Here is a 13,060-nt window from a genome sequence, read left to right on the forward strand (position 1 = left end):
TCCGTGAGTCAACTGTCCATCCACATTTCGCGTGAAGATGAGATCCACAAAGTTTTTCCAATGCACGGATGTGACTGGATCTAGTGTGGAAGGGGGGGCAGTTTGGTATGGGCAGTCGTGGAGCCCTCCTTACTAGGAGGTGTGTGATATGGAGTGCATGTAACATTCTTGTATAGAGTTTAACTTTTAACTTTAGTATTTTTAGGTATGCAAAATTAACTTCAACTTCAACTTTAGGTTCACGAAACTAACTTTAACTTTAAGTATATTAAGGGGCACAACGTTAACTTTAACTTTAGGTACACAAAATTAACTTTAACTTCAGTATTTTTCAAGTTAGCTAGGCACTTAGAAGTGCCTTCTCCAAATGGACCACCAAACCCTTTTTTGTTGGGGTTAATTGTTTTAACAAAGCGTGTAAGATTTTTATTTTCTCATCTCAAAGGTTTCTATCAACGTTGAACCTTAGGGTGGGTTAATATAGTTTTTGTTTTTTCATCTCAAAGGTTTGTATCAACGTTGACACTGGGTGTCTGTTAATATAATTTTTCCTCCTATATTATTCAGCATTAAATAAATTTTGATCCTCCGAAAGCCCCTTTATCTCGCTCGCTCTCTCTCTCTCTTTCTCTCTCTCGAGTCTCGACCCTCTTTCCACTACAGTATCGAGCGTGGCTCTCTCCAGCAAGCGAGCGCATGCATCTTGTCGCTCAATGTCCAGTTTTCGATGCACTGTCTATGTGTAGTTTTCTGGCTGTTAGCACGCCGACACCCATGATAAAAAGAAATAGACAGAGGTTTCCATCGAAGCATGTATTTGGTGGCATCATGAAGCAGACTGTCAAGCTTGAGTGAAGCTGAAAAAAAGTAAAAGTAGGTGCAGCTACAGTGTGTGTTTGTGTCTATTTGTTCTTGGCCACCATCTGCAATGGCTTCCATTTTCAATCAACACCCACATGCGTATTGTTTGTTTTTTTCCCCAATTCCATCACCACCCACATGCAAATTTATCTATTTAAGTCCAATACTATCAAAACAATGCTGCATTGCATTTCAAGGTTGCTGCTCACCATAGCTACCTGCTGTTGTTTGTTTAGCTCTTCAGGCACCTCCAGTTTTACTTCAAATCTAGCCAGAGTGAAGATTGGAGCTCTGCTTGCCTTCAACTCCACAATAGGCAAAGTTGCTCTGCAGACACTCCAGCTTGCAGTCCAGAATGTGAACAAGGCAGAAGACTTGCTGAATGGAACCCAGATTGAGTTGGAAATTTTTGATACTGGCTGTAGCCCATTACAAGGGGCAGCTTCAGGTAACTTTCTCTTCCTATTGGCTCCTTTGTTTAAGCACATTTGTATGTATGGTATGTATCTATATATGCATGCAGGCATGCTTAAAAGATTCATATGGAGGTATAATCAGGCTACTCCTGCAGCTTGATTTCCCTGTAGGTTTTTTTCCTTTGGTTTTTTGTTTTTTTGTTTGAGATATACATGGCAGCATTCCAGTGAATGATACTCATTCGGTTATGTTGCATACATTCTCCTTCAATAGGATTTTCTTCAAATAAAACTTTGTTTGTCCATTTGACTGGGGGTAAAAGACATTGGAAATACTCAACTTTGTCCCAAATCATTTGAAAAGTGCCCTTAGAAAATGTCTGGTACAATGCTTTTGGGCAATCTTGCAATGGGGTACCATAGGGCATAGGCTGTGTCTCCAGTTGTTACATTGCTTTTACAAGGAGTCAATGTAGTAAACTTGCTAATTCTGTCACCATGGTGAGGCATTGGGTGACAAATTTGTGGCAAACCCATTGTGTGGACCGCTTAGAAGGGAACTCTAGATTCTCAAAAAGCAGAAGCAGATTTGGTGTCTTTTACAATGCAGGGTGCCTTCACCTTCTGACAATACGGGCATTGGATGAAATAGCCGAATATGCGCTGGCACAAGAGTACTGTCATTCCACCTTCTTTGAGATTCCTTGCATATTGTGTCCTTGTGTGTCATGTTGCTCACGGAACAAAGCGTGCATTTAGTTGGAGAACCTTTGGTTTGAGGAGCTTCTTTGTCCCCATGCAGAAGGCCCCAGTGGGGGCAAGGGGGGAAATGACAGAATTTGGGAAGGTCACACAGACTGTTCTTTGAAAACAACCATGCATTGTCCCTTACTAAAATCTGGACAATCATGGTACCAGCCTTGAGAGGTTTCCATTACAAGTGAAGTAGAAGAAGAAAATCCTTTCCAGTTGTGTGTGTCCAGTGAGTTAAGTTGTTTAAGTGTGTGTTTCTCCATTGCTTAAAGATTGTTCTATTGATCTGGCAACAAGTCGAAATTGTAAGCAAGCACAACAGCAAGAGGGGTGCCTCTAAAAGATTCAAATGCTGGTTGGGCTGTTCCATATACTGCCTCGTTCACAACACGACCACGTGAGACTCTGGAGGAGTGTGGCGTGTTTTTTGTGTGAGGTGCTGAGGACCGTGTAGAACATGACCAGTCTAGCCGTCATCTCCAGGATTCACAGTCTCGTCAGAATGAAAAATCGCCAAGATAAAAAACGTCAGTATTCCCAAGAGTAGAGAGAGGTCCTTAGTTGTGCCTTCCCACAAATCAGACAATCATGCAAGATTCAAGTTGAACCCTTCACCAAAAGGATTTAATAGCATTCTCGTGGTAGAATTTGTTAGACATCATCCCCTACTTGTTGGCTTCCTATTTGGTGTCCTATTTTAGCCACTAGGGCTAACCATGTTAGTTTGAGGGGCTGGTCACCCCTCACTTATATTTTACCCATATTTATTCCCCATTTATGGTCCTGGGTATTTTTCCCAATCGTGGAGGTACTTTTTGCTCCAATCGGCTGCGTACATGTAGGAGTATATATAGCCGGCATGCCTCCCTCATATTTCACTGCGTGCATTGCTTGCCTAGCTTGTCTAGCTGCAGTCCCTCACACACAAGGTTCTCCCCTCTTGCTCGGGACATGTATTCCTTTTGGTGATGCAGGTTCTCACCTTTGTTTTCTCTCCATCTCTCTCTCTCACTCTCTCCCCTGCCTTCTTCCGCTGCACATTCTATCATGGTATGAGAGCACCGGTGATTGTTAGCGTTGGATGCTCCCTCCTCTACCACTTCATATCTGCGTTTTTCTACCCATGGACAGATCTGCGTTTTTTCACCAGATGAAGCTTGCGTTTCAGATTTTCAAGGGCTGATTCATCCCTCTTTCAGTGGGCTGCAGTTCCTCCTCTTCAAGGCGTCAGTTTTCAGCCTTTAGGCAGCCTAACAGGGCATTTTTTTTGGACAGCATACCTGTCCTTCTTGGCAGCACCTTCCAGGGTTCTCAGGCGTATTTTTTTCAGGTCTAGACAGCAACATAGTTGTCCCAAACAGGCTGCGTTTGTGGCCTGTTTGGGCTTGCTTTCCCTAGCCCTGATCTTGGAGCTCCTTTGGGCTCCCTTTTGCCTGTCCTTTCTGGTTATCTTGGCCATCCCTCCAACCACCCCCCCCCCCTCTCGATTGTTCTCTGCAGCAGTTCTTGATCTGAGGCTTTAGCGTTTCCATATTCAGCCTATTCTATAGCCCCTTTTACACCTTTGCGTTTTCAGATTTGCAGCCATGGTTGCTGCGTTTTTCTGAACCCATCTTGCTGGTAGCTCTACCTTCACTTGGGCTTCTTTTGTTGGACCCGAAGGTACCTTCTCTTGAGCGTTTCTCCTCATAGGAGGTGTGGACGCTGGTTGACCTGAATTTTCAGGTTTGTAGCTCCTTGTTTGGTTGCGTTTTCTTCTCCAGTGGACACAAATCACTTGCAGAGGGGGTTTCTTGTTTGGATTGTGGCTTTGGAGACAATTTGGTACTTGAGGAGGATTTTGAATTTCAGATTTCAGTCAGCATTTTGCTGATTTTTGGAGCATCTATACTTGTTTTTGTTCTTGGCCTACACGGTTTCCCGGTTTCTACATGTTCCGTGCCTTCTGTTGGCGGTGGAGTGCTATTTTTTGCTGGATAGCAGTGTTTTGGCTGCGTTTTGCTTCCCACAGGAGTTTCTACACTCAGAGGGGGCCTATCTCCAGCTACTTCACTTGAGGATCAGTTTTGGGAGCTGTTTTGTATCTGTGGAGACTTTCTTCTGTTACAGTAGTTTACAATTTTTTGGAGGAGAGCAGTGATCTTTTCAGAGATCTTGAGCAGAGTTTATTTTGTCCGAGCTTGTGTTCTGTGCAATATTTGCAGAACAAAGAGGGTGTTTTGTCCTTGCGGTGTGATCCTTTCACATGGATCCTTTATTTGTTGCTGATTCTTGGGATCTGGTTCTACTTCTGAAACAGTCTTCTACTATCGGTGATACTTTTGAGGACTTTGTTACCACTGCAGTTTATATTCCTGCTTCCCTTCCTCATTGTGAGGAGTCTATCTCTACATCTCTTTGTGATGCTTCTGAGGATGCCCCTCCCCCTGTCAGTTCTGCAGGCTTGTTGTTTTGGAGGATGGTTTTTTGGACCCAGTGGGATGCTTTGGATCCGTGGTTGCTAACCGTGCCTAGGGCACAGTGGTACTTCCAGAGTTTTTTGGATTTGGATTAGAATCAGGTTGGGCTTATATCAGTCCGACCATATCTTTTTTCAGAGGGGGATGTGGAGTCCTTTCATCTTGCGATGTCCACCTCAGTGGCGTGTACTTATGTATAGCATTGGGGCAACTCATGGTACTGAGTTTGAGCAGATGGACCCCATCTTTTCTACAGAGTCTTTACATCTTGCGATGCTGACCTTTTCAGAGGATGCTTTTGAACAGCATTTGGCTACTCTTGGTACAGAGCTGGAGCGGATTGACTTTATTTCTTTTGAGGGTTCCAGTGAGGAGCAGTTTGCTTCTCCCAGGATTGATTATCTACAGGATCTGATCTTGGTTGGTTATGAGGTTTTTTATACCTTCTCCAGGCTGGATACACGACGTTCGACTTCGGGGAGTGTCTTACACTTGGGTTTGGAACCATTTTTTTGGAGCATCACGTCGCAACCTATATGGTTGTTTTCTTCCAGAGGAGCGGTGTACCTGGCAGCTTGTTATGTTGCTTTTGTGAGGAGATTGCTTGTGGAGCTTTCTTGGTACCTGTTTCTGCAGTCTTTCATCTTTGATCGAGGACGGCGTCTTTGGCTTCTTGGAGTTCGCTCAGCATCCGGTGTTGAGAGGGGGTGTTAGACATCATCCCCTACTTGCTGGCTTCCTATTTGGTGTCCTATTTTAGCCTCTAGGGCTGACCATGTTAGTTTGAGGGGCTGGTCACCCCTCACTTATATTTTACCCATATTTATTCCCCATTTATGGTCCTGAGTATTTTTCCCAGTCATGGGGATACTTTTTGCTCCAGTCAGCTGCCTACATGTAGGAGTATATATAGCCGGCATGCCTCCCTCATATTTCACTGCTTGCATTGCTTGCCTAGCTTGTCTAGTTGCAGTCCCTCACATACAAGGTTCTCCCCTCTTGCTTGGGACCTGTATTCCTTTTGGTGATGATATTGAGAGCAGGTTCTCACTTGTGTTTTCTCTCCATCTCTCTCTCTCACTCTCTCATGTGTTTCCACTTTCCCTTCTTCCACTGCACATTCTACCAGAATTTTCATCTTAGGCAGCTTCGATCATTGGATGTCATGTCTGTAGTATATTGACCAATATACAGTAACATGAGCATCGGGTGTAAGAGAGTCTGGCTGAAGCATTTCAAGTGACTTGACTACTAGTAGCTGTGCTGGATGAACTCTTTGTGTGGCAGCCTTTCAAGATGTGGTTATGCCACAGAGAGTAGAATATGGGAGGAAAAAGAATTTGTAGGTTTGGGAGGAAAGGAGGATAAACAAGGGAAAATTGCAGCAGAAGGCAAAACATGTAGCAGAAAAAGGGAAGGGGAAAAATGAGAGAATTGAAAAGGAGGAGATAATTAAAGACCTAGTGGATGTGTACACAATTTTGCCGGTTAAGAAATGTCAAAACATGTTCCTTTGACTAGAAAATGCTTTTTACCTGTATGAGGCATCTTGCTCATCCTAGATTGTTGGTAAGGTGTGTTTATGCCTTGAGCTTCCGTTTGTGCCATTTCTTGTATGGTGTCAACTCAGGGGGATTTAACGCTGGTTTTATAGAAGTGAGTTACATGCTTGCCAACCATGAGCTCTTCCTATGACCTGATATATTTCTTGTTGCATGCAGCTGTGGAGCTGATGAAGAAAGAGGTGGTGGCTATTGTTGGCCCTCAATCATCATTGGTTTCACATTTTGTTGCACACATTGGGATGGCTACTCAGGTTCCCATCTTATCATTCGGAGCAACAGACCCGAGTTTGTCAGAGAAGCAGTACTCTTACTTCCTCCGCCTTGCACCCAGTGACACAATGCAGATGGAGGCGGTGGCAGCTCTCATTGCAAGCTTCGACTGGAAAGAGGTAACCTTGATCCACACCGATGACGACTATGGAGCTAATGGAGCATCAGCACTAAGCTTTTCACTGCAGAAGAAAGGGAGCAGAATAGTGGAGAGAGCAGCCCTCTACCCAGGCATTGATGCAATAGGCATCCGTGCAGAGCTCACCCGCCTCGGAAATTCCCAGAGCAGAGTGTTTGTACTACACACTCAGCAAGAGTTGGGCTTTCAAATCCTCTACGAAGCCTTTTATCTACGTATGGTAGAGATTGGGTATGTTTGGATTGTCACAGATTTAGTAGCTAATGAGTTGATGAGGCCTAATCTTGACCCACTAGTCACACAGTCGTTTCAAGGTTTACTTGGAACACGCAAATACATTTCTCCTTCTTCACAATTGCATAGCCTTTTAGCCCAGTGGCAGGAGAAGGACTCTACAAACATGCAAAGCTTAAACTCAAGCCATCTTAACGCGTATGGGTTATATGCTTATGATGCCATATATACAATTGCTCATGCGATTTCTCTACATTTAGCACAAGGGCATAACTTAACCTTTACGGAAGCTCCCAAATTACCTGTCAATTCTGGTGGAGCATCCGATCTTGAACACTTGAAGATTCTGCAAGGTGGGTCTGTACTGAGAGAGAATGTGTTGGAAACAATATTCTCTGGCACATCTGGTCTTATACAGTTTGATGAAGCAGGAGATATCAAGGATGCAGTTTTTGAGTACATTAACATGGTGGGAAAAAGCCCACTCGTGGTAGCCTACTGGGCAAATGGAACCAGTCTTTTGGCTTCGCCTCCTCTGCTCTCTAGTAATCTCACCACGACTCCAAACACAACAGACAGCAATTCAACTAAATTGGCCATAGTCTGGCCAGGGGGGACCACCGACACACCACGAGGTTGGGTACTCCCCAGAAATGGTGAACCTTTGAAGATTGGAGTGCCTAAAAAGGCAGGCTATACTGAGCTTGTAAGCCAAGTCACTGATATAAATAATGTTACTAAATTTGATGGGTTCTGCATTAAGGTCTTTGAGGCTGCTGTGAGCCATCTTAGATATGCAGTGCCGTTCCAGTATTATGTTATGTCCAGTAATATTACTGGGAAAACCAATCCAGAGTATGATAATCTGATCAAGAGCGTGGCTAACCAGGTAAGGGTCATTTCCAAGCATTGTTTTTAAACACAAAATCAGTGTGTATTAGCCTGCCTCAGTAAAAGGGTAGTCTCGCTGGCTTGGCTATGATATTAAAAGATTCTTCTCTTTTTTTTTTTTTCGTAATAGAAGATATATTACATGTGGCCATTTGTAAAGATTCATCTTCTCTCTCTCTCTCTCTCTCTCTCCTTATCTTGTTTAATGTCATGATGTCACCAGGAATTGGATGCTGCTGTTGGAGACATAACCATCACGGCTGAGCGCCTGAAATTGGTGGATTTCACTCAACCATACATTGAGTCTGGGCTAGTGGTATTAGTAGCACGAAAAGACAAGCAAGGCAATAACCGATGGGCCTTTCTCCGCCCATTCACAGCTACCATGTGGGGTACAATATTTGGATTCACTTTGCTCACTGGTTTTGTCATCTGGATCCTAGAGCACCGAGTGAATGAAGAATTCCAACAAGAGCGTCCAGGAGACCAAGTCGTCGTCGTGCTGTCGTAAGTTGAAAACCGTCAAACACACACACACACACACACACATGCACGTGTTTGGGAATTTCCCAATTTCTAGCAGAGATGAAATCAAGATTCTTTTCAGGGCGAACCTGGCATGCACACACGTCCCCACAAGCACCCGCCTACGATTATGCAGGTGCATGCTCACATGTTTTGGAGTGTCAAGGGGGTGAAGGGCATAATTCCAAATGAACCTAGTTGTACATTTAATCCAATCTCTACCAGATGTTCAATCCAGGGGCAACACTTTGCATCCATTCACCCTCACATGCATGCAACCCTCACACCCCTGCAATCATGTACCCACCCATGGCCCTGTGTGTGTGCACCCACAAACCTTTCCATTGGGATTAAAAACTTCAGTTTATATAATGGTCATAAAAAATCAGCTCATTTAAGCTCCCCTATTATTCACTTGTATTTGAATAATCATTCACAAGATCTTGCTGTTAACGTAGTTTTCTTTCTTTGCAATTGCGAATGAATTTTAATTCAGCTTTGGCAACTCTCTTGTGCAGGTTTGTCTTTGCAACGTTGTTCTCAGCTCATAGTAAACCCCTCAAAAACTGTCCCATGTTGGGCCTTTTTCATTTCCAAAAGATGTGTTTCAAGCTGCACTAATCAAGCTTCTCTTTTACACAGGAGAGGGCGTGCGCAGCTTTCTTGGCCGCATTGTTCTGCTTTTATGGCTATTTGTTGTACTGATAGTGAATTCCAGCTACACAGCCAGTCTCACAGCAATTCTGACAGTTGAGCAGCTCACACCCAACATTCAAGGACTGGACAGCTTGCTTCGAACAAATCTACCCATCGGTTATCAAACAGGATCATTTGTGAGAAAATATCTCATTGATCTTCATGTAAACCCAGAGAGACTGAAGGATTTGGTCTCTCAGGATGAGTATAAAAGGGCATTGGACATGGGGCCGAATGGAGGGGGTGTTGCAGCAATAGTGGATGAGCTTCCTTATGTGGAGATGTTCCTGGCATCTAATTGTGATAGTTATGGGATCGCAGGGCAAGAATTCACAAAGAGTGGATGGGGATTTGTAAGTTGCAAATGCTCAGCTTGCTGTTTTCTTTTTTCCTCCCACAATCAATGGACATGTGGTAAAGATTAGGCTGGATACACCTGCTCCCTGGACGTTCCCCGCCTGTGCGATGGGTAGGGGCAAGCTGACAGGCTGCCTGTATGGCCCCCTGATGACAGGGGCAGTTGTGGATCCTGCCTTTCCACTTTTAACAAAATTAGGCATCTCTATTAAAGTAGTTGACATGTATGGATGCATGCCATGCATATGTATTGAGGCATACAAAACTTAGCTGAATGAAGGCAACATATATGGATGCATGCTATGCTTATATATATTGAGGCTTACAAAATTCAGCAGATCAAGGCATCTCTATTAAGGTGGTGGCTGCCTTGTGGGCATGTATGGGTGCATATGTATGCGTTGTGTTACACTTTTGCCTTAATTTTATTAATATTCGATGTAAGATTATGATCTTTGTTTTGCTTCCATTGAAACAAATTTTTTACTATGACTATTTGAATTTTTGTCATGGAGCAGGCATTCCCTCGAGAGTCAGAGATCATAGAGGACTTGTCGGAAGCAATATTACAAATGTCTCAGACAGGAGAGCTAGCACAACTACGGGATTACTGGTTCAAGGGGAAGACTTGTGAGGAGGCAGGTACCAGTGTTCAAGTGCAGTCAAACCAGCTAGGTATCAGGAGCTTCTGGGTCCTCTTTCTCATCATGGGGGTAGTATCAGTAGTGTGTGGTGTGATTTATGTTGTGAAGGAGTATTGGCTGCTGCAATGCTGGGAGCAAATCAAGCAATCTACTGAATTTGGTGGGAGGAGGAGGAGAGGGGATTAAGCAACACTAATACTTCATATGCAAAGGATAGGGAGGTTTGTACAAGGTTTGATTCATACAATGTTGCCTATAAGTCCAAACTCAGATACCTAGAACTCACCTAAAAAAAACATCATTCATTAAAAGAAAATTTTTAAATAAAAAATGAGCAAAGCTACAAGACTCTTATCTGTTGATGCTTTAAGGCTTTCATTAACTATAAAGGTAATTCTACCTTACAAAGGAAACACTTTCGAGTATTCCTTGAAAAGTTTGTCGGCAAATTGTAACTTGTTGAAATGCTTTTAATGGAAATAATTATGTATGGAATTAAAATGTACACAAGTATCTATATAATTTTTCAAAATTTTTGTTGTCATTTGCACTTTTTTTCAAGTCTCAAAAGGGTCTGCACATAACGACACATCGATAAATAAAATCTTATAATAGAAAAACATAATCAAAATTATCTCGTACAATAGAACATCAAGTGGATGGTACATGAGGAGCTCTAGTATAAAATCTATAACGAATACCAATGGTCATGATGGATGTAAGAAACAACCAGTCATCGGGTACTGAATACTCCTCAAATGATGCAAAGCATCTGTCCATCTCTCTCCAAAACAAATAGACACCCCACTCCTTATCAGGAACACCGATCCCGTACATCTCGATGCCTTTGTCGACAACTCTTACCATAAACGTATCAATGTCATGGAATATCCTAAAATCAAAGCATAACAAATAGGTTATACAATTATTTATATATAGGTTCAAAAAATATTTATACAATGTCTAACAATTATACTTATACTTACCCATCCTTATAAGCATCAATCATAATCTCTGCTACGTGACCTGCAGTAATAGGAGCTGACTATAGCGGTGGCTCTGTACAGATAGACATCAGTATAGAATGTCATGCTCCATACTTTGTAATCAAGAAAAGTTATGTAAATATAGAGAATAACTTACCTACTATCCTCGACAAAGGCATGTCCAATGTAAAGGTAATCTTAAAGATGTCTGTCAAAACATAAACAATAAAAATAGGTACTTTTATCATGGACAAATATGCATAAAAAAAGAAATCACAACAAAATTAATCAAATTACAGAACTTAAATAAGAAACCTGACTTGTCACTCTGAAGTCATCAAGATCAACTTATAAACAATATTGTTTGTTGTAGGTGTATAACTTTGAAGATCATCAAATGAACACTCCACATTAGCGTTATCCTCAAGTAACACCTTCACAGCATGAGGAGACCGTGCTCATGACAACGCGACATACAATTGCCCATGAGTAAACACTGGAGTCACCAAATACAACTCCAAGACATTTAGGGTTTGGCCTTGTGATTTGTTTATTGACATGCCAAATGCCAGCCGCACGGGAAACTGTCTCCGCCTCATGGTGAATGGTAGTTGGGCCTCGCTACATATAAAGGTAATCCGTGGAAGAAATACTCTTTCACCAACTTTAGTACCAGTGATGATTTCAGTCTCCAAGACTTTAGAGTGAAAGGTCTTACATATCATCCGTGTACCATTACAGAGTCCACGTCTTGGATCCAAGTTACGAAGCAAAATAACAGGAGCTTCTAACTTTAAAACCAAGCAGTGAGGTGGATATCTGCCCCGAAGGTCGATTGTGTTCAAAAATTCTATGGAATATAGGAATGATTTTTCATCATTTTCAAGAATTGAATCTGCACTGAAATATTACTTAGGCTCACCAGGCATTTCATCCAAAGTTGTCTTATTCACAATATTCACTTGACTGTTTATTGGAGCAAGAATAACACGCTCACTAAAGTATGAAGCATATGTCATAGTGATAGCCAATTCAGAGACGTATACCTATATATACATGTACATTTATAAAATAAATAAACACATATACACATATATTTTTAATTAATATTAAATTTTAACATGTGGGGATGCATGATAGGGTGTGTTCACTCTTAAATAAGTGTATCTTATATACAATGTCTTTTGTCTTCTCTTTTGCATACATATGTATGTGATTGTGTGTGCACATACACACGTATGTATGATTGTGTAATGTCTTCACGCGTGCATGTGTTGTGCAAGTGTCTTGATTGTGTGTATGTGTTAATGTGTATTTGTTATGTGTGTGTGTGTACATGGTGTGTATGTTTTTATATATGTGTATCCATAGCGAGTGTCTGCATGTACGTGTGTGAGCATGTGAATATACTCGTGTGTACATCTATGTGTGTGCACGTGCAGGTGCATATGTGTGTGTGTGTGAGTGTGTGCATGTCCATGTGTGTGCACATGTACTTGTGTATGTGAGTGTATTTATGTGCTTGTGTGCATGTATACACATGTGTGTATGTGCAAGCTTGAGTATGTGTGCAAGTGTGCATATCCCTATATGTTGCATGTGTGTCCATGTGTGCGAGTGTGTGTATGTGTGGTTGTATGCGTGTGTGCACGTATCATGTGCTTGTGTGTGTGTGTTATGTGTGTGTGTGTGTGTGTATGCATGAACATACATGTGTGTGCGTCGATATACATATAAATCTATTTATATATATATATGCTTACATACCTATAGATACACATACATACATAATATATATAAGTGTGTGTGTATGTATATTCTCTCTTACACATGCACATAATATATATGTTTGTGTGTGTATGTGCAAGCTTGAGTATGTGTGCAAGTGTGCATATCTCCATATGTTGCATGTGTGTCCATGCATGCGAGTGTGTGTGCACGTATCATGTGCTTGTGTCTGTGTGTTGTGTGTGTGTGTGTGTGCATGAACATACATGTGTGTGCGTCGACATACATATAAATCTATTTATATATACATGCTTACATACCTATAGATACACATACATACATAATATATATAAGTGTGTGTATCTATAGGTATGTAAGCATGTATACAAAGATTTCATGTGAGATGTGAGATTTCATGAGAAAGATGTGAAATTCAAAATTGCATTGGAAGATGTGAGATTTGGCTCCTCCTCAGGCTGCTGGATTGCAGTGGTTATTTTGAATTAGCCCCACCTTCTTTGCCCACATGGAGGGAG

At 42.0% G+C, this 13,060-nt stretch overlaps 1 protein-coding gene across 2 annotated transcripts; it reads left to right on the forward strand.

Annotated features, from left to right (window-relative positions):
• The first annotated feature begins 480 nt into the window (after nt 1-480).
• Nucleotides 481-10,156, forward strand: LOC147604660 (glutamate receptor 3.5-like). 2 transcript variants are annotated; one of them, XM_086794807.1, is made up of 7 exons: nt 481-873; nt 1,098-1,309; nt 6,211-7,586; nt 7,812-8,095; nt 8,632-8,663; nt 8,756-9,162; nt 9,685-10,156. In XM_086794807.1, exons 3-7 carry the CDS (start codon nt 6,222-6,224, stop codon nt 9,994-9,996), a joined length of 2,400 nt encoding a protein of 799 aa, XP_086650933.1. In that variant the 5' UTR covers nt 481-873; nt 1,098-1,309; nt 6,211-6,221; the 3' UTR covers nt 9,997-10,156. The 2 variants fall into 2 exon arrangements, with proteins under 2 accessions (XP_086650933.1, XP_086650934.1); XM_086794808.1 differs by lacking the exon at nt 481-873 and having other exon boundaries at nt 1,042-1,309.
• Nucleotides 10,157-13,060: the final 2,904 nt, after the last annotated feature.

The sequence above is a fragment of the Cibotium barometz genome, chromosome 61, assembly GCF_041138505.1.
Source record: "Cibotium barometz isolate CiBa-2024 chromosome 61, ASM4113850v1, whole genome shotgun sequence".
In the NCBI taxonomy this organism is placed as follows: domain Eukaryota; kingdom Viridiplantae; phylum Streptophyta; class Polypodiopsida; order Cyatheales; family Cibotiaceae; genus Cibotium; species Cibotium barometz.